The following is a 24105-nucleotide window of genomic DNA, read 5'->3' as shown; positions in this document are numbered from 1 at the left end:
TATCAAAGCTTCTATACATACGTTGTTTTTGCAATTGATGTCAACACGTTCTCTCAGCAATTTCTTGACCGATTCCAGATCATTATCTTTAGCAGCGCTGTGAAAGTTTATTTCGCTTTTTGTCACTGAAAATATAAGTACATTTTGTTAAATGCCATCATTACTAATAGTACACATCAGCTGCTATGCAACTTCCGCTTAACGCTTAATAGTTTGACACCAAGAAACAGTAAACGTACATAACGAAACATGTTTCCGTCAAACCCACAATTCCTACTGGAATTTTAGTATGAAGTTCATTGACACACATTAAAAAAGAGTAATCAAGGGAACCAAGATTCTAGCGGTAATCAAATGATTGTGATCCAGGGACATACACCAGACATGGAAAACAGACAAAGAACAATAAGCAATTAAAATAATACATACAAAGTAACAAAGGCAACTGAGCAACCCGAACTGCACTAAAAATGGGGAGCGTGGACCAGGTACACCGGTAGGGTAAGCGTCCTCTGGTTTTTCTAAAAACAACCGCCGAGTTGCTTATAAAAAGTCAAGTAAAAGAAAAGAAAAACTATGACACGTTGAACAAATCAGTTTTCATGGTGCAGATGGATACACTCTAACGATCCACGAGTTCATGATGACGACCATAAAACTTCTGTAGTGATGACTTAAATCTTGTAGCAACATAACCCTGTTCCAGAAGAGATGAAGCCTAAATATTTGTATGGTGAAATTCAAAGATAGTGTGAACAACCACAGCACCATAGCCTGGTGACCGAATTGCAAACAAAAAACTATGGTAAGGATACCTAAAAGATTTTTAGGTATTTAATACTAATTATTTTGAGGAAGTTCAATGAACAATAAATAATGTAATCAAAACCACTCAAATAGCAGGATAGTTATGGGGAGGCAAGACGTGGATGATGGGTTTCATTTTTGTTTGAATTTTAAAATTAAGTTTTTTCGTCTACTATGTAATGTATTTGCGGTGGCAACTTGAACAGTAACTCTCTGCGGCTGGAGTTTTTTTTACTATTTTGGTACCGTTTAACATCGTTTTGAATCTGAAAACAAACTAGGGGTTTACCGATGTTTCTATCTTCCCTGTATCAATTTGATCCGATGGAGCAGTGTAGCAAATAGAGTCGTCACAATTTTAGACGTTTATATATATATATATATAAAGGTCTGAAAAATTCCCAACGATTCAAATTTTTGGTCGTTCCCTCCGCGGGACTCGAACTCGTACCGGTGTGACATCTATGGCAACACCACCTGCTCAAAGTTCAGCGCCCTAGACCACTCGGCCAGCTAGGCTATATAAAAATATAGCATTCCCTGGTCGGATCATTCCTCCTCGTTGGATTAATCTAGGGCTGTAACTTAGTACACGATGTATGGTAGTACGGGACAGTTCATTTAGATGTTATTATGTAGGATAGAGGATCAAATTAATGATGCATGTTACAACAAATCAATATTATACAAACGTCTCAGAATGTGACGACTCTATTCGCTACACTGCTCCATCGGATCAAATTGATACAGGGAAGATATGTAAACGTATAGAAAGGTCTGACAAATTCCAAACGATGTTAGAAATGTCCAATTTGCGATGCAAATTTTTGGTCGTTCCCTCCGCGGGTTTCGAACTTGTACCGCTGTGACATCTATGGCAACACCGCCTACACGAAGTCACATTCTGAGACATATATATATATATATATATATATATATATATATAACTTTTACAAACAAATAAAAATAAGCAAAATTGTTCTTATCTTAAGATCAGATACTATTGCGGTATTCAATTGTGTATAGACAATATTCAGTGATTATTTTGCGCACGCATATCAACCGCACGCGCATATATCTGCACAGGTATCCTCGTTCCCGTCCGGTATGAGCGAGACCGTTACACTGGTTGCCGCAGCTGTTAGATACTGTTGAAATATGACGTCCCGGGTATGACATTAATCAATTGAAGACCTAAATCGATTTTCATTTTGAACACGTCCGTTTGGATATAACAGAGTTACGTTACTTATGAATGGTTCTATTTATTTCTATATTACAGTCTGTCCTTAAGTGTTGTTCAAAGTGACGGAAAAACTCCAGGACTTGAACGACATGGTATTTAAAGAAGTACGGGGCAAAATAAAAGGAAAAACATGGAGCAAGCAACTTGGACTTTGAATGGACAAGATATACAAGTAGTATATAAGCATCCAGTGTTTTCCAAGAAACGCCATACAAATGGAACGAAAAAACAAATATGATTAGGGTAAATTATTTTTATCACTTATGCGTAAAGTAATGGTAATGGAATGCAAAGGAGAATGTTTTGAGGGATATTAAACAAGAATGCACTTGATAAAAGATGTGTTTGGATAATGCCATACATGATTCACCCCCTCTGTACACACCTTGCTGGAGGTATTACAGATCACCAACAATATTGAAAGCGGAACAAAGAACTTCACTGAACGACACATTTCTATTATAATAATAGTCGTAAAAGAATAAAAAGTTGAAGTAAAACCATCAACCAGGAAAGGTGTCTATATTTAACAAATGTACAAATAAACGAAAAGGACTTTAAAAAAGGTAGTTAGATTAGACTTATAAGTTCTCATTAAGTCTAGTGGTATGATGAAAGTAATGACACAGAAAACAAAAGAATACTACGAATTATAACGGAGTCGACAAATTAGTGTTCTTTTTCAGGTATATATATGTAGCTTTATTTGCGTAAAACTACTCTACAATAAGCTATTACGAGGAGAAATGTTATTTATGTTGTAATCTGATCTGTTAAGTTTTTTTTAATGTTTTAAGCATTATCACTGCTTTTGCATCTCTGACAATTAAAACACCGGCTTTCTATACGTAGCTGGAACAAGATCAATAGTCGGTAGCCATATAATCCGATTACCGAAAACTCAATCAAACATTGTTAATTGTAGAAAGCCTTGTTTACGTATAGAACTATATCTAAAGTGGTTGTACGATGACCACTGAACTTAAATGATGAATGAATAAATACATGGGGTTATACGTTTTATTTTGTAATGACTTAACTAGTTTGTTGTGCTTTCACTATATGATCAACCTAATCAATAATGCTGAAGATGTATTCAAATAACATAGAGACAACAATTTATATGCATTAACGCTAAACATGCATCATTCTCAGTATACACACACAATCTTTAAAGCAGGGTAAAGCAACATAAGCATACTTTATGTTTGAATCATTGCAGCGATTCTATTAATTGTGTAATACAAAATACGCAAACCGTTCTTTAATGTTTCCAACTTTGACAGTAATAAATATTCTGAAATCAATGAAAAAAAATCAGTTTACATTTGTTTCCTTTTGTGACTTGATATATAGGTTTTTGGTTTATTGATTGAAACAACGTCAACCTTATTTCGTAAACGAGAAAATGCAGACCAACTATACTTGTGATTAAAACCATACCACAAGGAGACAGTGCCTCAGTGATGATTTATTAAAATAATTAATGGGGTTTGTTCGTTTTATGTCTGTGATCTTTTGAAGTCATTGGTGAAAACAAACGTGCCCGATCAAACCTAGATAACTAAATATTTCTTCAGTGTGGTTATGATCTAACCACACAAAAGGCCTGTATTGCTAGTGTATTTTTTGTTTTTGTTTTGTAAAACTGTAGAAAGATAGCAGGGCTTATTTCTCTGCTCCCTGATAGCTTGTCTAACTGAGTCCAAGCTTTCAAATACGGCATAGTTACATGACTGTCATCATGGGACTATGAACCGATATTTGACTGTTTAAACCAAAGAACAATTAAATTGATTCTTTATTACATTCTTTCACCTTATTTCATCGGACAGAACACGAACAGCTCGCGGGTGTTTATAGTAAAGCTGGAGACGCTTATCTCATCAGTAAGTCCGAATTACGCCTTTACGTTTATCTTTCTTACAATTCATTTCTGGATTTACTTGGTCACTTTTATCCCTGATTTTCTCGTGGACATCTGATATTTATGGTTCTTTTACAGTGGTTTCGCCAGATTTCAGGAATGAATTATTTGCAATACACGGATGTTCTTTCCTTTTTGCTTAAGCAATAATCAAATCAAAGATGCACTATATCAGTTTAAAAAAAATACCGGTGTAATCACTTATATAGAGGGAATCTAAATGAATTTGATAGTAGTCTTGTCTGAAAACATAAGCATCATACAGAAAGTGAGAATAAAATTGAACTTACTGATTTCCCTATTTGAGGCATGCGACCACATTTTATATCCAAATAAATTGTCTTATTCCTGTGGATTACTCCGTGGTGAAATATTGTATGGAAATTTATTGAAACAGTGGTGAAGTTTATCCCAGTGGTATACATAAGCGTATGTGATTGAATGATTTGAAGCACTTCGCCTGGAAGCCGTTAATTCTAATGACAAGTGCGTTTTTCACACGTCTTGTATACATATACAGGATTTTATTCCGGCGAGGCATGATTATTCAGAACTCTGTAGTTCAGGTTGGAGGAAATGAAATGACAGTATTTTATGACTATCGTCACAATGTTGGTTCTTTATGATTTCATTGTACTAATAGAGGAATCAGGTTTCCAGTAGTAATTAGCCTGGTAAGACGACAATTTACTTAAAGCTATAGAAATCAATACTTTATTTTATAATGTAGTTGTTTATGTTTGATAGTGTATTGTTATGTAGGAAATGTGTTCAATGACTGCCAATTATAGCGATCACACGCTGTTTGTTTGAGAAAGGTCAGGAACATGCATCCGATCTATCATTAAAAATAAACTGTATTAGAAAAAGGAACGGATATGGTGAAACGCAAAAATGCAACCGTGTATAACCGTAATACAAAATAGTAAATACTTTCAGAGATCTTGGATGAATTGACGAATCTTGAATTTAATTTTCAATTTCTATAATTACTCAAATAAACGCTGTGTCAGAAACATTTGCCGTCCAAAATAAGGAATGTGAGAAGGCAAAGGTTGCTTTGTTGCTCAGGGTCCCGCCACTGCGGTAGCATCAAGCTGCTTCGCTGGTCTTTTTATTTCATAATGATCTGGTTGTTTGACAGTCACTTTGAAATGGCGGCCATATTGAGAGTTTCGAATATTACTTGAAAGGATACCCTTTTGCGTAGTTTAGTTTCATTCAGTCGTTCGGACAAGTATACGCACAGAATGGATTTGAAAAAAAAAACAATAAATTGACATAGCTTTCTCAAAATACTGTTGGGTAAAATAAATTGCATTTCACTATAACGTGTATACGAAGTTAAGTATCATCTTGCCATTAAATATTAATCCGGTTAGAATATGCATTGCATAAATTTATTTGTTTAAAGTGCACGATCTCAAGATAAACTAATAATTTCAAATGATCGATGTTATTAAAGTACTACAAATAATTTGATATGATAAGAAAATCGGATTAAACAGTTTCTATTCGATCGTAAAAATGCTCTACGTATTCACTGTATTCTGTAGAGAAAAGATAAGAATGTTCACCGATTATACTTACTATGGTCATTCGACAGAAACTGGGACCACATATTGTTCCAAATGGAGATAACACCTAATTATCACTAATCACTAATAACTAATTTGTTACTGATTATATTGAAGTAGTACAATCTCCATTATATATATTTGTTACATGTCATAGTCACAAGTAATGATCCTTATAATGTTTTTCAACAGAAGATGTGTTAAAACGGAATTTATGTTTCAAAAATAATTACACAGATGTTTAGTCTCCGATAACATATTACATTTTTTTTATATTAATTCTAGGTCTATATTTTCCAAATGAAATGTCAAATATCAGATGCTGAAATCACGACTGATAATATCAGCAATACTACTAAAAAGGATAAGGAAGAAACCCTTCTCGAAATTTAATTTAAATAGATTTTATAATGTTAAATATGTAAACATTGATTTTTGGCAATAAGTTAAACAACATAGTAATTGACACCATCTTGTATTCATAGATAAAGTAACAGCTTGATATATCAATATGCAATACATAAAACTTATTGACGGTATGTTTGATACTAGAAGTTAAACACAATGTGATGCTATCGACGAGAAAGAATATGAACTCAAAATATTTACATCCTTTTCTCGTTTTTTATTTGTTTTGTTTTATCTTGTTTTGCTGTTTTGGTTCTTTTTTGTCTTAATGTTCAAGCAACTATGTCAAAAGATGCAATTCTTGTAATTGCAGAGAGAATTCTAAAGTAAATAAAAAGTGTGTTGTTGTATTCTCAGACCAATATCGTCTTCATCTGTAAGAGTCGATATATTTTCATGAAGGAACTTGGAACTAAGTAGAACATATATAGCTCCTATGCTTTTGAAGGAAGAAATCATAGACAATGATATGAAATTGCAATTACCTCTGTTTGAAGTTTCCACGAAATACGAAGATTTGATTTAACCATCTTAGTATTGTATACCTTAACTTGATCTGTGTCTATCAAAGAGTGTTTTCTTGTTGGGTAAGCCAAATGAATGTCCAACTCCTGTTCTATGCTTCCTAATGACATCTTTACATCTGTAATTAATGGTCTATGATACTTTTGTGTTACTTGCTGAACAAGCAGAGACAATTTTCAGAAGTGGTGGATGTTTTTGAAAAGTCTTTAAGAAATTGCAGAGAATCTACGATGAAAATTCAACGCTGCTTTTTACAATAGGCAGAAAACTCATGTATATGCATGTTACCATAGATCATGAGAAATCTTTCTTTGAGAAAACTATTGTGAATCCAAGAACAAAATATACAACTGATTAAATCATTACTATGTTACTAACTTCTTATTTACAATATAATTGTGCACTTCACCGGTTCATGATAAGTCTGGATTTCGTAATAAATTTGACAATACATAAACTGTGAACTTTGAACTTTGCATGGAAGCATGGTGTTCACACTGTAAAAAGGAGGGTGCCTGCCGGGATTCCTCAGAAAAGGGGGCGTGTACTAGGATATCATTTACTATTTTTGCCAATTTTACACATGAAAATGACAAATTTTCAAACAAAAAAGGGAAAGCCTATCCTATGCACCCTCTCTGGATCCGCCGCTGCTCTGAACGGATTATACTAAACTAGACAAACAAGATTCCTTGTAAAAATATTATTTCTAACGCAAAAATAAGTAAGAAGTTCAGACGCAATAAAAACTTCTAAGATTTTTTTTACCTCTCAAAAAGACTCCAGTTTTAGTAGCTGTATGAATAGGACACAATGGTATCATAGTTGTTATAGAATATTAGTTCAAAAGAAACATCATTGTCCAGGCCAGGGGCGGATCAAGAATATTAAAAAAGAGAGGGGCTCTGATTAAGACGTTTAAAAACAGGGGATACAATCTATCGTTTGCTATATTTACTGTCTGTAAGTTGTTATAAACCTTTTTTTGCGGCGTAAGCATACATGTACAGAGCAGTTGTAGTATGTTATTTGTGCATTGAATTGTGCGTTACTTCTATTGTCATATTTTGACAAGGTAGAAAAGTTGTTTTGAACAATTACAATGTCATAGTTTTAATTTTCGGACAGCTAATCATGGTTGTCTGCTTCACGCAAAGAATGAATAAGTGAGCCACTTTATGGTTCACTCTAATTCTGATTTGTTATATTCTAAATACCAATAAGAATCAAACTGAATATGGGATCACAACTGAAAAAGCATCTTCGCTACACTAAGGTTACGGTCTTGCCCCCTCCCTTCACGCAATGGGAGGGGCAGGATTGTAAACCTTGCCTAACGAAGATGCTGTAAAATATAGGAATCGGAAATAAGCCACTCAATTTGGGAACTTTTCATCGGTCTGCATGATATAATATTAAATGCCGATTTTATTTGAAATAATCCATTCACAAAAAATCTTTGTAACGTTCTCTTTTTTACCGTCACATACTAGATGACTTTTAAGCAATGGCAGAGTTTCCCTCCTTTGTTTAAACTGGAATGACATCATTTATATAAGAACAGATCGACGGGCGCTTAAGGAAAAACAGAGAAAAGGCGTTAAAATTAATATTCTAGCAATGAACCTCGTCCAAACCCCCATTTTTTTAAAATCAAGACTGGCTTGTTAGTTAATTCTTTAAATTTATATATTTTATTCTCATGACTATTTTGGTATTTTTGGTGCTTTGTCTTGATTATATGCATATCCTATTCTTCATTCCAATTTCCTGAAAACGAACATTGTTGAGCGCTCGATCTTGAATAACAGAAAAAATATGTCAAATTTTTATCTATCTGCATAAAAAGCACTTAAAATCTTGATCATGTCAAAAAATAAATTACTTTGGATGATATTCATGCTATTCTTTTGTACCAACAGTTCGGAAACAGAACAGGTTGTCCGGGAATTGATTTCGTATTTTACAATTTTAGTATGATAGGCAGTTGAAATATGTGAAAACTTGCAACTTCAAACTAATTTCACAAATCCTATGTTGCATATCGAATCGAGAACGTTGTGTTTATTTTATTTGTTATTCAGTTAAGAATATTGATATATACATTGTAATATTCTACGGTGTCTTATTATCTTTTAATCATTAAAAATGCACTAAAATGTAACAATTTTTAGGGGCAACTTTGTTCTGTGATTTAATAGTCAACTTTTGTCGGAAAAAAGTTCTTTTTTACATTTTTGAAATTGTATTCATGTGATCTTTACATGTTATTTATTTCCCAATACCTATAATGAACGATTCCTTTTATATTACTTATCAAAGTGTATTGGGGTCGATTGATCTTTGAGCCCTCCTCTAATTAATGCAAAATAGCAGAAAACTTTACTGTTTTTCACCTTGATAAGTACGATATTCAAAAACTGCATTAATTTATCTTTCCATTGACATATGATACAGCCGTGTACCCTCTAGGCCCATTAAACTCGAAAACTAAAGCACGTTTTGATACCTGTCCGCAGCACTAGAGCTTGAGGTAAAAGACATTACAGACAAACTAAGGCCTGCCTTTTGTCTCTGCCTTAATCATGAAATTGACAAAAACAAAAAAGAAACTTTTTAACTAACTTCACTGACAAACGTGACTAATTCCTCGCATTGTCAATATCCATTTACATGTTGTATAATTCCAACTGCTCAAGCGAATGGAGCTCATATGCTTTATTAGAAATGGCGACAATTATTTTATAGATAGGGCTCAGTGGCTTACACATGTTTTTGAATTACCCTCCATGGAATATGAATTCATTGTGAAACATTCATAATTTGATATATCCGTAACATGGTAAGAAAAAATAATCCGAATAAGTTATATTTATAGCACGGTCTTACCAGTTATTCAAATTGACTTTGAGCCCGCAGGGTGTGAATCTATAAGGATAACGAAGAAGGCGGTGCTATAAATAATTTGTGACATGAATTGACCATACTCATTAATCGATAATTGATCAGTGAGAGATAGATGTATACAGGCACGGATAGCTTGTGCTCTCGTTCCGCGCGAAGTCATTTTCGTCAGAAGCGGAGTTGTACATGTGCAATATATATGCTAATGAGGTTGAAGATTGCATGGCTGTTTTCCATGGGAACACGTGACCTTTCATGCAATATCATACAAGATTTCTAGTTAGAGCACATTTGGTCTTCCTCTCATATTTATTTGTGAAAAAAGAAGAAATGAAAAATCTCAATTCATGTTACAAGTTAGTTTTATCAGAAGCAATGTATCAATATAATCGGATTAATCGTCAAACTTAATATATGAAAGACTGTTTTCCTTACGAGCAAAACAGTTTACTGTAGTTAAAATGATACTTCATTAAAATTACAAAGGAAATACATCTAAAATTCCACTTAAATCCAAGACGCAAGAACCACATGCTTCGTAACCAGAATTTGCTTTCATCCTCAAGTGTGTCTACTCTATTGATCGCACATATTACAGTATACGTAGTGTAACATTATGATATGAATGTTCAGAGAATACATTACTAATGTTGTCAATATAGTTATATTAATTGACTCGCTAAATTGCCATGCTATTAAATTAGTAGAACAGGAAATAGAACAGTCCAGGTATACTCAATAATGTTAGAAACAATAACATTAATCCAAAGAAATGTAGAATTTATATATATTAAAAGGACATAAATAAATTGTAGAACGTAAATAATGACTGATTTAAATTGCCCAAAGTTTGTGATGCTTTGTCTGGAATAGGTTTCAGACACATTAAAAACGTAACATGACATCCAGGGAAACTTTTCTGAAAACTCATTTATACAACATACAATAGGAAGTTGGCTGAAGTCCTGAGACACGAAAATCTCTTGGTTACGAAATTTACCCCAAAATGCTTATAGGTGCACACATATTAACATATCAGCTGGCGATCAGCTCGTTTAATAAAAAAAATTATCTCGTCTTGAAAGAGTAATCAAGGGAACCAAGGTTATAGCGGTAATCAAAAGAATGTAATCCAGGGACAAAGACCAGACATGGAAAACAGACATACACAACAAAGAACATAAAGTAACTAAAATCATACATACAAAGTAACAAAAGTAAATGAGCAACTCGGACTCCACTAAAAAATGGGAGCATGGACCAGGTGCACCGGTAGGGTAAGCGTCCTCTGCTTTTCAAGAAACACCCGCCGAGTTGCTCATGAAAAGTCAAGACCGGGGTAGACAAAGGAGGGAAGGAAAACTATGACCCGTTGAATAAATCAGTTTTCATGGTGCTGATGGATACACCATAACGATCCACGAGTTCATAATAACGACCATAAAACTTCTGTAGTGATGACTTCAATCTTGTAGCAACATAACCCTGTTCCAGAAGCCTATTTGTTAGACTTCTAGCGCGATACAAAAAGTCTGCGTAGTTTCGGCAAGCTCTGGCATAACGTATGAATTGTGATATGAACACTCCATACGCAGGAGCCGAAGGGATGTTGCCACAGATGAAAGGAAAGTTGACAATTCTGAATGAAAAGTCATCACGTATGTCGTAAAGTTTGGTCAATAGTTTTTCTTTACCATCGATTTCTAAGTGTAGGTCAAGATATAAGACTGACTTCACCGTGTCTGTAGTGTCCTTTATCTCAAGTTCTTTTGGGTAGATACGATGTATCAAATCCCCGAAATTAGGATTGTTTAAAGATAATACGTCATCTATATAGCGGAAACTGAGAATGAAGGATCTAGCCAAACGATATTCTTTCTTTCTGATCAGATCAGCTTTAAAGTCAGCCTCATAAGAGTGAAGGATTAAGATTGGTCAGCAAGTAAAGGAGCACAATTTGTTCCCATTGGAATGCCGACCGTTTGTTGAAAAACACGTCCACCACACTGGAAAATATGTTGTCGATTAAAAATTCCAGCATTTTGTAAACATCTTCCTCTGTATATTTGGAAGATGATTTGGAATTATTTCTTACAAAGTATGAGGAATCTCTACCAAGAATTATATATTTGTATCTAGGTGTACCATCTTTTTTGGAAAAACAACGATGTATAAAATATTTATGCCATGATCCCCATATCCGTAGTATAAGCAGATACAAAATTCCAAAAAGGTTTGCAGCAACCGACTGGGTCATCTTAGCCACACAAAAATTCATCATTTGTAGAAATCATCGAGGTCAACAACCATATAAAGTTGCGAACCATTAGCACCTGTGTAAATGGCATTAGGCAATAAATCTAAAACTGGACGTTTGATCAACTTGAAATGATCATGGGAGATAGATCACATCGAACTGAAGAGCCATAAAGATTTTCTTTTATATTTTTACGGTTTTTGAACGATAGGAAAAAAATGGTCTATGTTAAATAACGATGGCTCTGTTTTTTTGACCAATCAAAAACCCAACCATAAGCTTTGTGTAGGACACTCTAAGGAACAACCATACCAAATTTCACTGAATTTTGTCTATCGGCGAGTACCGAACAAGGGATTTCGAGGTTTTTAATGCACCTATCTAACACATGCCTATATTATATATCTTTGGAAAGGTCTTTAATCGAACTTTCAGAATTGCACGGTCGTAAAAATGGGAAAAGGTCACAATTTTTTAAAAACTGCAAAAACAGCAAAAAAATGAGTATTTCAAAATCATATAACATTTAAATAAAAACGTGGTTTAAAAATAAACCATATTTTAAAATTATATCAAAATTGCTTTTTAATCAATTTAAATCTTAGCTATATTCATTTTTAAATTTACCTTATAGAAATTCTTTAGAGTTTATGAAAAAAAAACACATTATTTTGTAAAAAGACAAAATTTGGGGGGGGGGTTTCCATATAAAACGACCGGCATTTTTTTTTTGCCTTATAAACATAAAAAAACTCAAGAACATATTTATCTACTTTTGTAAACCTAAGATCGTGGTTGATTCGCAAAAAATGCAAAAACGAGGGAAAAGGTTTTAAAGCGTATTTTTAAAGGATTTGTAACTTATGATCGAAAATACTTATTTATTATATGCAACGAAAAGTTGCGGATTTTTGATGTTTTGGTCCGTTCAAGTATCTGTCCGTACGTCCGTACCTGTTTCCTTGCGTCCGTCCTAACGTCTTGTGACCTAGGAAACGCCTCCGTATTTTTACCGTTTTACTTCAAATTTATGTCAATGATTAGAAACAACAATATCTTAGAGTTTTTCACGTACATCGGTCAATGGGCAATATTTCATTTGGTTACATACATGTAAAGGATTGAATATATTAAAGTGTGTAAATGTTTGCGTTTTGTGTATTGTGTAATGTTTTTGAATTGTTCCCTTTTAGGTGGACAAATATACAACTACGAATATCTTAATCGGAAGCTAAACCAACGCAAGAAAAAACGGTCGAGGACCACTGGCAACTTCAGTAGGCAGAATAAAGCATGTCGCGTAAGACGACAGGGCTCCATTAGGGGTCCGAGGGGCGTATTTAATTAGAGACAGAAAAGGCAACAATGGGAATAATGAATGCATATGAAAGCCATATATCTTTTTCACTCTTCACTATTAATTAGAAAAACTTATAATGCTTTAAGAAGCTAGAGGCTGATTACATATGCCCATTCTTAAAATTTCTTCATATTTTACCCCAGATTGCTTTTATTGCTTTTTTGATGACTTTAATTTTGATGATTGCCCAATGTGAGAGAACGGCTCATAAAATTGTCAAATGTTGTATGCGGCATGCCAAAACACTTTAGGTATTTCGAGACATTCTTGTTACCTAATACAACCTAAAAAAAGCAGCTCCAGTTGGCTGTATGTATTACACAGTTGGGTTGTTTTCCAGAAAGCATTTGGTGAATAGGAGTGACTGCATATAAATCTGTATTTACCAACGTATATCAAAGACTCCAATTTCCCAATTTTTTTTCCTAATGATGAATTAGAACACGGCAGAGTATAAAAGCCACCAAACCGCAGAATCTGTAACTGAAAACAGACGATCAAGTATGCACAGAAAATGGTCGACATGCCTGCTGACATATATCAGCAAACCACTGATATTGTATTTTTGTTTGTTGAACACAGGACACAAAAGAATTTGCTGTCTGTCAATTGTAGGTAATTTACATGGTAACTCAACAATAGTAAGTGGTAAATTTCTAAAGAATTACCAAGTAATAAGAGGTTTCGGCATGGAAATGAAACATTCTAATAGCTTAGAAAAAGCCTAGTTTTTCTGAACAGTATCAGCTCTATGCTTTGGTTGCACCAGTATGAAGCGATGAAACTTTTTCACCTATTTGCTGGGCTTTTATTCGATAACTGGTGATTCTCTGATTTTGTTGTCAAGTATTTAATTGTTATTGCGGCCTAATCCTCCAAAACATGAAATATGGTACTAACTATTGAGTAAAAATATTCCTTTCCATCTACTGTTTCAGCATTCATATCAACTTTGACATCGTAATAGCAGAAAACAGTGGGTAATATATCAAGTACAATCATGTAAAGGTTGTCAGCTTCAATGTACAATCAAACCTCGTAATATGAAGCAAGGAGTCTATGAAAGTATAAATGCTCAATTAGAAATTATAACCTTCGATATAGAGCAATTTCAAAGGGATGTCAATACAAAGTGTGACTAGAGCCTTTGTAAGCAATGACGCAATGCATTCGGACAAACCATAACTTTTTTCTGTATATATACAAAAGGAATTTAAATAAATGTTCCTTTTTCTACATTGCTGTAAGATTTATCATCAAACAGTCATGTAATAAACCCTGTCGATAAAGAAGGAAAAGTCTCTAAAGATTTCATCAGTGTCATTTTGTTCAAAGTAGGATATTCATTGAAGAATAGTAATCCTAATTTTGCGTCTTATAACTGTCCCTCCCAAATACAGTATTTTGGTTTCTTTTTCTAAAGTTTACGCAGACATTCGTAGTTTTACACATTCTTTTTTTTTCAATTTTTAAACTAATAACACTGAATGCCAAAGACAGTTGTGAAAAACAAAACTACTTGATACAAAGTTTGACTTCCCCTGACCATGATTCACACCAACAACTATGTTGTTCCCGAAATATTTATAAAGAAATGAGTTGAAGTCAAAAAGACGCGTATTTGAATAACTTGTCTGTATGCAGAAAGCGATATTTGTATTTTTTCACCATGACTTTTTTTCAGTACGAACACCTCTACACTTATTGATTTGACAAGTCACGTGAATGGTACACGAACATGTTCTCATCTGATTTTTTGTCGATTCTGTACCACGCCAAAGTTATGTTGTATTTTGAAATACAAATGAATACGATGGAGTTTCCGATTTTTTTGCATAAAATGCAAGACGACCAACTGTGTAAGGTATTAGATATAGTCAGTTTGTTTGGAGATGTACCCAAACAAGTAGTTTTTCTTCGTGTAAGTTTTTTACACTTTAAATGATAATGAAAAACTCGATTGAGATTAAAATCAAGGGAACCAAAATTCTAGCGGAAATCAAAAGAATGTAATCCAGGGACAAAAACCAGACATGGAAAACAGACATACACAGCAAAAATGTAAGGTGTCGTCTACTTGTATGAGTCTTGTAAAAGCTTTTGTGATGCCTAATTTTATTTGAAGGAATGTCATCCAATGGATCAATTCAATAAGTAACATTCTATGTATATCACTTTTTTGCCTTAAAGCATTTATAAAAGTCGGAAATATTTTATCAGTTGATAAGCGGTTAGTTTCTGCTGTGTGACAGTTTGGCATATAATACAACGATGCCAATTTATTGGCTTTGTATACGTTTCATAGGCAGGGTATACATTCAACGGGACTGAAACTCGATCATGATACGCAAATATAACATCTTTTTAATGAATATTTCAATTTACCCGATGAATAAAACGAGGCCGGGATAAACACGAAAAACAATCCGGAAGACAGCTCCACTGCTATTTATTTTAAAGGCTTTAAAGTCGCATCATTGATCTTCATTAAGTGAATAAATCGCCTAAATGTATTCGAAATAAGATTAAAAAAGACTAATGCATGTCCAAATAGGTTATTTTAATAAGAAATCTAAACTAATATAATGTTTTTGTGTTTATCTTTCTATTAAGAAAAGAAATAATTCAACATCAAAAGTTTAAAAATGTATTGAAATAAATCTCACTGTATAATTGCAAGCTTTTCGACATATTTTTGATCTCGCGAGATTTTTAAGTAACGTGACCACGGGAAACTTTTACGACCAATCAAACCTTAAGCTATGATGACTTTTCTTACAATACATACCAAAATTAGCCATGTGTTAGGTAGGTGTATGAAAAACCTTAACAGAAGGCCTTTTTCCAAATTGGCGCTCACCTACTAGTGGTTTTAGAGAAAAGTTTGAAAAAAAAATATTAACGACGATGACGGACGCCAAATAATGGCAAAAGCTCACATGGTTTGAAACAAAATTTGAAAATATAATGTTTTGTATAAGATTGGGATCTCCAATAAAAGGTTATTGAGGATCGTTCCTTTTCGCAATTATTTCTAATTACACCCCTATTATATGAAATCTTGGGCTCTTTCCTAAATTTAACACGAGTTTCAAAATACATATAATATCAATCATTTTCGCTATGCTGTACACGTGTTTCAAGGAATAATCTCTCCTCTGAAGCATTAGAACAAACTTCTTAGGAAGTTCAAAATCCCAAAAAGTAGTTGTTTACATGAAGGGCTCAAAGCCAAAAATATCGAAATATGAAGCCAATCCATCACCGATAAGTTTTACTAGTGTATAAAAAACGTAATTTGCCTGATATAATATTGTTTATATAAAAGATAAATCCAGAAACAGTACACACTGATAATTGATCTGAAGCAAATTGATTCCCAATCGAATCGAGTATAAATATTATAGGATAATCAATGTGAGCTTGCCTTTTGGCGCTTTGTTCTAAGACTACATTAAATAGTACAAAAAAATCCCATGTGATAACAATCACTAAAAAATACTAGCAAAGCTGCAACTAATACTTGTACATTCTTTCATTTTGACACAACAGCAAATTTAAAAAAGGAAATAAATTATAGCAGACATTTCGGAATAAAGCACATTTTGGAGGATAAGCGCCCAATTATCAATACTTTTATCATTTTAACATAACACAATAAAAGTGAAGAACAAGACTCATACAACACAACAAAACATAAAGTGAATTAACCAAACGGTAATAATAATCATAGAATGCGCAATATCGTTAACAAAGGGGAAATGGGGAGCACATGACATGGTTAATTCGAAAATATTGAAACAATATAGCAACTTCTACAAAATTCTACCCTCAACGATAAGTGTTCATTTGTTAAAGAAACATTATAAAATTAATACATACATATTTCTCTTTCAATGCCTTCGTCAGCTCCATCAATAGTTAGATTTGATATCATATTACATACAATTCCTTTAAAAAAAGTAAAAGTAAAAATACTCAAAAATACGAATATCCTCATAAAATTTCAGAAGAAGGTTAACTTTCACTAAAAACACTTTGAGCAAATAGATACTACAGGAAGAAAATACCAACTATATACAGCAATGGCTTCTCCTGGGATTCAAGGAAAACTATGAATATGAATGTTTAGATGATAGAACTCTAGGGACTGAAAGTAGAGAGGAATTAATATGAGAAGAAAAATGATGTCTTAACTATTATTATTGACATATTTCCAACTATGAAGACATAAAAGGCATTTTCATTGCTCAAATAATGAAATATAGTTTTTGAAAGATAGCTATAGAATTATTCAAAGATGAACTCATTAGGTCAGCTAGGATACAATATTAACAATGTTACATTTTGGAATCGTAATTCAATTACCAATGTCAAAGTTGAAATATGGCATTCTTTTTCAAGAACCCTTTTTAAAATATACAATGAATTAGAAAACTCAATAAAGTGATATACGAATTCTGGATTTCAGAGCTTATTAGCTAAATAGACATATTTACTGATGGGTAGTGAAGTGGTCAAATGCTAAGGAATTCTTTAAAGCAATTTAAGCTACTTAAAAAAGACAATTTCCGTGATTATAGCGCAAACACTTGTTCAATCTGTCCTTTAAGAATCTAAACATTGCTAAACTTTTAACAATTTGGGGGAAAATGAGTAAATAGTAATCAACTGTTAGAAAGAAGAGAGTCGACCTCACTGAGGGTACAACGCCAAAAACAAATGTAGATTTTTTCCCGTGTAATAAAACATGGCTGTCATGTCTATTCATAGAGCACATGGGAACAAACACTTATTTCAAGACAAGTCTTAAAAACTATGTCAAACTGACTGGCGTATGATTACTACCATTTACTATTGTCATAATGATATACTATATCAAATTAAAAATTTACTTGATATAACAAAAAATAAAACTAGAAAAAAAATTATTTCTCCAATGGGAACATATTGTGGTACTTTTACTACCGTTATGAGGTTGATTTTATAGCTTATCTTAACTAAAAGAAGGAACATTGTTTATCCTTTTGATCTCAGTTTCCACAATATAGAAGACGTGTTGTCTATAAACAATTCTAGTTTGGGGATTTTAATACTGTCCCATAGAACTTGAGATAATAGATACTATATGCATTATAACGTCAGTCATATATATTGACCTACACTTAGAGATGGATGGAAAAGGGAAACTCATGACCAAACTAAACAACAAACGCGTTGATTTCTCGTTGTCAACTTTCCTTTTATCTGTGGCACGTACTCATACGTTTTACCAAAGCTTGTCGAAACTACTTGGACTTTTCGTACCGTTCAAGACTTCTTACAATTAGGTTTCTTGAATAGGGTTATGTTGCTAAAGGCTTAAAGTCATCGCAACAAAAAGTATTATTGTCGTTATCATGAACTCGTGAGTCGTTATGTGGTATCTGTCTGCACCATGAGAACTAGACTAAACAGATTCACCGTGTCACAGTTTTCCTTTCCTCTTTCGTCTACCCCGGACGTGATTCATGCGCAACTTGATGGATGTTTCTGGAAAAGCAGAGACGCTTACTCTATCGGTGCATTAGTCCATGCTCTCTGTTTTTCATGTTCTTTGTTGTGTATGTTTATTTTCCATGCCTTGTTTCTGTCCTTAGAATATATTCTTTTGATTATCACTCGGATCTTGGTTCCGTTGATTACTCTTCCATACCTATTTAAGATTTGAGATATAAAAAAAGTTTGTTGATTTACATCCATGTTCTAAAATGGAAATTGGATACATGTTCAATCGAAAGATTAATTAGGGGAACCAAGATTCTAGTGAAAATCAAAAGAATGTAATCCAGGGACAAAGACCAAGCATGGAAAACAAACAAACACAACAAAGAGCATAAAGTAACCTAAATAACTTACAAAGCAACAAAAGCAAATGAGCAACTCGGACTCCACTAAAACTGGGAGATATAAACAAACCTTATAGTTTAAAACCACACTGCTCTGTAGTATCAGAATATGTTGTGATGGTGCGTAACAGTGTTATAGATTATTTAAAATCTCATGTAAACATTGACATTGGAAGAAATACTACAAAACATTTCCTATATGTTCAACGAACAATAGGGCTTAAGAGGAATACTGTTTATATGCTTTTATATTTCTATATTTCCAGAAAAAATAGCGTACCATTGAATACGAGTAATTAGTTGTCTTTGTTTATCGCATCTATAGTGTTAATGACTTCGTTTACTGAAATTGAAGTGTGTTTTCCAAGAAATTTTGTGAATAACAATCGTGTTGTCTTTGTGTTTGGAATTAATGGTTTTGTTCTTCATTTTGTGATCTTCCTTGGAAAATGTGACGGCTAATCCTTGTCACAGTGTTGACTTTGATCATGTATAAAATATTTCTTTGTTCTTAGATAAAGTTTTAGAAACTGTTTCCTCTGGAATAGTATTACACTTGTTTCCTACATTTGATGGTACACTAAGATTAATTATTTCTTGAGATTAGGATTGTGTTTATATTACAACTCCAAGTATTATTAGAAGAATCGGAACGACGACTAAATGCATTAATATGTCTATCACAAGAGAATAGACGTTATTGATCTTACATGGTATAATATATAAATGGGAGCATGATGAAATAAATACCAATGCTCAGAATCCATTACAAATATTGTCATGATAATCAATCGGAATAGTAAATACACTTCTATCGATTCTTCAATTTCAATTTTATTTTGTTCTATATATGTAATAAAATTCATCATTGGTTGTATTTAACAAAGGATATCCCTGATATGTAAATCTTTGGAGTGCAAAAAGCTAACAAAAATCACAAAATTACAATTATGTTACCATATTAACAATATGTGTGTTAAAGATAATGAAAAATACCATAAATAGAAGTTTTACTTAACAATGTTACAACACATATGAACTAATTCATGTTAAAATGTATGCACAAATTGCAGGACTGACTCCCTAATATTTCTTCTGGAAGATATTAGCTTAGCTTTACATGTTAAAAGGGTGTGAAGTGTCATAACATTGATATCTTACGATAACAAAATTAAGAGTAAAGATTTTTCCAGCAGAGCATTAAATTTGTTTCTAAATCCACAAAAAAAAACTATTTTTGACAGTTTTGAAAATTGCAAGTTAAATAATTGAAAAGAGATACAGCATTTGTCAGATTCTGCTATATGTAATTGCTGTTTACATTCAATAAAATTCAGCAGGTTTATCAATAACATAGAAGGGAGAGACTAACATTACGAAAAAAAGGATCCTTATCTAGAAAATACAGGATATTAAGTAATCGTCTTCCTGTCGTTTGCTTCTAATTTACCTATGTTGTAATTGTGATCATATCAAGCCTTAACATCAGGAACTACAACATATCCATCGTCAACGGTGGACAGAGCATTTGCTATGTCAATATGTCAATATTTTTAAAATATTTTACAGCACGTAAAGTTTAAAAGTTAATGTATTCAGGTGAATTGAGAATTGTCTTCTCATTTTATTCTTGCCTTTGTATAGCCCTGTACTTGTTCCTTATACATTCTCAACCAACCGAACCTTGGTAACATAAGCTGAGACGTCACGACAAAATTAATTTTCAACGAAATTCAAAAGCTTCCTGGATGAAAACGTAGGGACTAATTTTTATTGAGAAGTGTGGCGAAAGTAGTCATGTGACTCTAAACTTAATGTCCTGTAATACTATCTGTAATTTAAAACTTTTGATTCATGCAAATAAAAAACAGCGAAAAAAAGTCTATGCATGCTTGTATTTAGAGAAAGATGTATAATTGAGGTACTAAAAAGTTTGCAATTCCAGTGAAGGGCAATAACAAAATAACCAACTGATAAACTCCAGCAATTATTAAAAAGGAAAAGTGATAAGGAATGTCCGTGTAACAAATGACAAAACAACCTTTACAATGGACTAACAAAGGCATTGTAGATGAAAATGGTGGGGGGGGGGGGTTATAGCACCCTCAACCTCCCGTAGCCATTACGGTTAATTATTTTCCCTTATATTACACGATAAAATTATCCCCGGACGAAGTTGGTGAAACCAGTAGTGAAAAAGTACAGGAGATATGTATATTGAATAAGGGAAAATATTTATATTTAAAAGGTAAAGAAGAACTAAATACAAATAAAACGGATTAAAACGCTGACAACGCAGACAAAATAGAAAAGGTGACTACAAATATCTTGAACTTTCTTCGGAACACGGGAACACTTGTCAAATTTAATATTAGAATAATTATATACAAGTAAAAAGTACAGAAGATGTATTTATGATCTATTTAAAGCTTACATTGAGACATTTGCAGTAAAAATATCTTAATCATGTCAGTAAATTCGTGTATTTTAAAAAAAGCAATATTTGCATGTCAATACTAGCGATATGTTATGCAATGCATTCTAATTTTTAAAGTAACTTAATAAATTTCATTGTGACATAAACATGTTCCAGCAAGACACGTACCTCTCTGAATAGCAGAATAGTTGTTTTTTGTCAAGAATAAAATAAAAATATATAATGGTAATTACTCACTAACAGGTGTCTGTGTCATGGTGGATAGGCTACAGTCATCTTTTCTCTGAAATATATCCATTATATTTTATAATCAAGATCATACACATACTTCTTCCTTGTCAGTGATATATAATGAAAAACTTCTATTACGATTGAATATTTCTGAGAAAATCCAATCCAAATTATACAATTTTTTGTCCATTTTTTTTCATCTTATCTTTTTCAGCAAAAGTTCAATTCAAGCAGAAACTCTGAAGGTGTTTAATTATAACTTATAGAGGAACTTCTGAAAGGAATTAGTAAATAATTAATATTGTTATCGAAAGCTTTATTTATAAGCCCTATGAGGTACTGGCTTATTCTATTTAGTCAATAATGAAATATAACAAGCTATTGAATTAAATTACATAACACATAAATGAAGATTCCTTTACTTTGTCGTATTGACAATCCTGTTAACTAGTAAATTGCGTACTAGTTTAGTTTCCAACAAGTCGCAGTTTTACAACAAAATGTTCATCTTATTGAACTGAAAGTTCTTCAAATGTTACATTACAGAGATTAATTGATGATTCGAGTTTAATGTCTTATGTCAGGTATTTTATGCAGTTTGGCCTTGTACTTGTCCGACACGCAGATTTTTATTGTAACCCAAATAAGACACAGTATTATTGCTAAGTCAAGTCCGGGGTAGACGAAAGAGACTATGTCACGTTGCACAAATCAGTTTTCATGGCGCAGATGAATACATAGAACGATTCACAAGTTCATGATGACAACCATAAACCTTCTCTAGTGATGACTTCAATCTTGTAGCAACATAACCCTGTTCCAGAAGCCTAATCGTAAGAAATCCAGTGCGATGCAAAAAGTAGTTACGGCAAGCTCTGGCATAATATATGAGTGTGATATAAAAACTCCATACGCAGGTGCTGGAGGGATGTTGCCACAGATGAAAGGAAAGTTGACCATTCTGAATGAAAAGTCATCACGCTTGTCGTAAAGTTTGGTCAATAGTTTTCCTTTGCAATCGATTTCTAAGACTAGTTCAGGATATGAGGCTGACTTCACAGTGTCTGTAGTATCCCTTATCTCAAGTTCTTTGGGATAGATGCGATGTATCAAATCCCCGAAACTAGTATTTGTTTAACGATAAAACGTCATCTGTATAGCCGAAACTGATATTAAAAGATCTAGCCAAACGATGTCTTTCTTTCGGATCAGATCAGCTGTATAGTCTGCCACATACGAGTGAAGGAATAGGTCAGCATGTAGAGGAGCACAATATGTTTCTATTGGAATGTCGACCGTCCACCACACTGGACAAATATGTTGTCGATGGAAATTTCCAGCATTTTGAAAACATCTTAAAAGAGATGCAGTTATTGCTAAAATTGTTCTTTGATATGCCTCAATCGGGGATCAAACCCACTACCGACCTAGAAAATCGGTGGTCATAGCAGTACAAAAAAAAATAATTTTCTAAAAGTAATCATTACACATGTTTTAGAAGAAACTAAGTATTGTTCAACAAGACTGATATATGAAAAAGAATTTTGTAAGATACCTTTTGAAATGCATTTCCTCATACCCCTGATTCAGGAGTCTGTTAATCTTATATTTACAGTGTTCTGGGAATCAGAGTAGTTAGTTCTAGCGTAGCTAATCAATACCATATGCATATGAAGGTATATTGCTGCACAGGTAAGAAAACTTAATTTTAAAACTAAAGTATTCTCTTTTATAATGAATCTTAGTACTGAGATGACCACTATGGCATACTTATATTATGATGATTATGAGGGAGACCATAGAGAGAGCCGGTTTGTTGTACTATCTATCAAAGATCAGCTTTCCATTTAATATTCCAAATGACTTGAAAAAAATGCCACTTTAAACGTATACGTTTCATTGGAATCCGTCGAGATTCAATCAATATTGATGATATTGTCAATAACCACCCATCAAAGCATCATACACTATTGTGATCTGACAATAAACACATATACAATCAAGGAGGACAGCTTTAAGAACTGTACTTGTGAAAAGCTTACCTACTGGCTATGTAGACTTCTATAATTCCATTTCCAATGTTTTGGTTCAGAAAAGATCTTTGGATCAATAAACTATATAGTGCGAGAAAGTGGTAATCAATACACTACAAACCAATATCGTCCAATAAAAGTATTTACTGAATTAAAACATTAAACACTGTTATTTTTCAATTTTCATCGCATGTCTGAAAATCCTGTAAGGTAATATTTGATGATTCACTTCTCTGTCGAAAAGTTTTTTTTAATAATTAATGATAATGATGTACTGGTTTAAAGTAGTTATTGGATTTTCTGAAATGCGTGATAATTGATCACGAAGAAAACCAGACTGAACAAGTCTCCTTGAAGCACTTTGACTGTAGCGTTTAAAAAACTACGTCCAATTTATTGAAGGATTTATTTCCTTGTATTTTTTAATAAAGTAAGTAATAATTAAACTTATTAGTTTTAACTTCTTAGCAAAATATTACAATTTTGTATAATAGAAAAAAACACA

General features: G+C 33.0%; 1 protein-coding gene across 6 annotated transcripts in view; it reads right to left on the bottom strand.

Moving 5' to 3' along the window:
* The window catches only part of LOC148623027 (uncharacterized), a 35646-nt gene extending 11836 nt beyond the window's left edge, over positions 1–23810 (bottom strand). The window contains exons 1-4 of one of the 6 annotated variants that reach the window (XM_088573493.1): positions 23610–23810; positions 21574–21619; positions 16894–16962; positions 22–125 (exon numbers count right to left, since the gene is read on the bottom strand). In XM_088573493.1, coding sequence (XP_088429619.1) covers positions 22–125; positions 16894–16962; positions 21574–21592 — 192 coding nt within the window. In that variant the 5' untranslated portion in view covers positions 21593–21619; positions 23610–23810. Of the gene's footprint in view, positions 1–21; positions 126–4270; positions 4411–5570; positions 5932–16893; positions 16963–21573; positions 21620–23609 lie in introns of those variants that run through there. The other 5 variants (XM_088573491.1, XM_088573492.1, XM_088573496.1 and 2 more) reach the window with 5 other exon arrangements.
* Positions 23811–24105: the final 295 nt, after the last annotated feature.

This window comes from Perna viridis, chromosome 3 (genome assembly GCF_037379345.1).
Source record: "Perna viridis isolate PV_CMFRI_1.1 ecotype Kerala chromosome 3, ASM3737934v1, whole genome shotgun sequence".
Classification (NCBI taxonomy): Eukaryota; Metazoa; Mollusca; class Bivalvia; order Mytilida; family Mytilidae; genus Perna; species Perna viridis.
The sequence above is the reverse complement of the archived record's forward strand: the minus strand, read 5'-3'. Positions and strand labels throughout refer to the sequence as shown.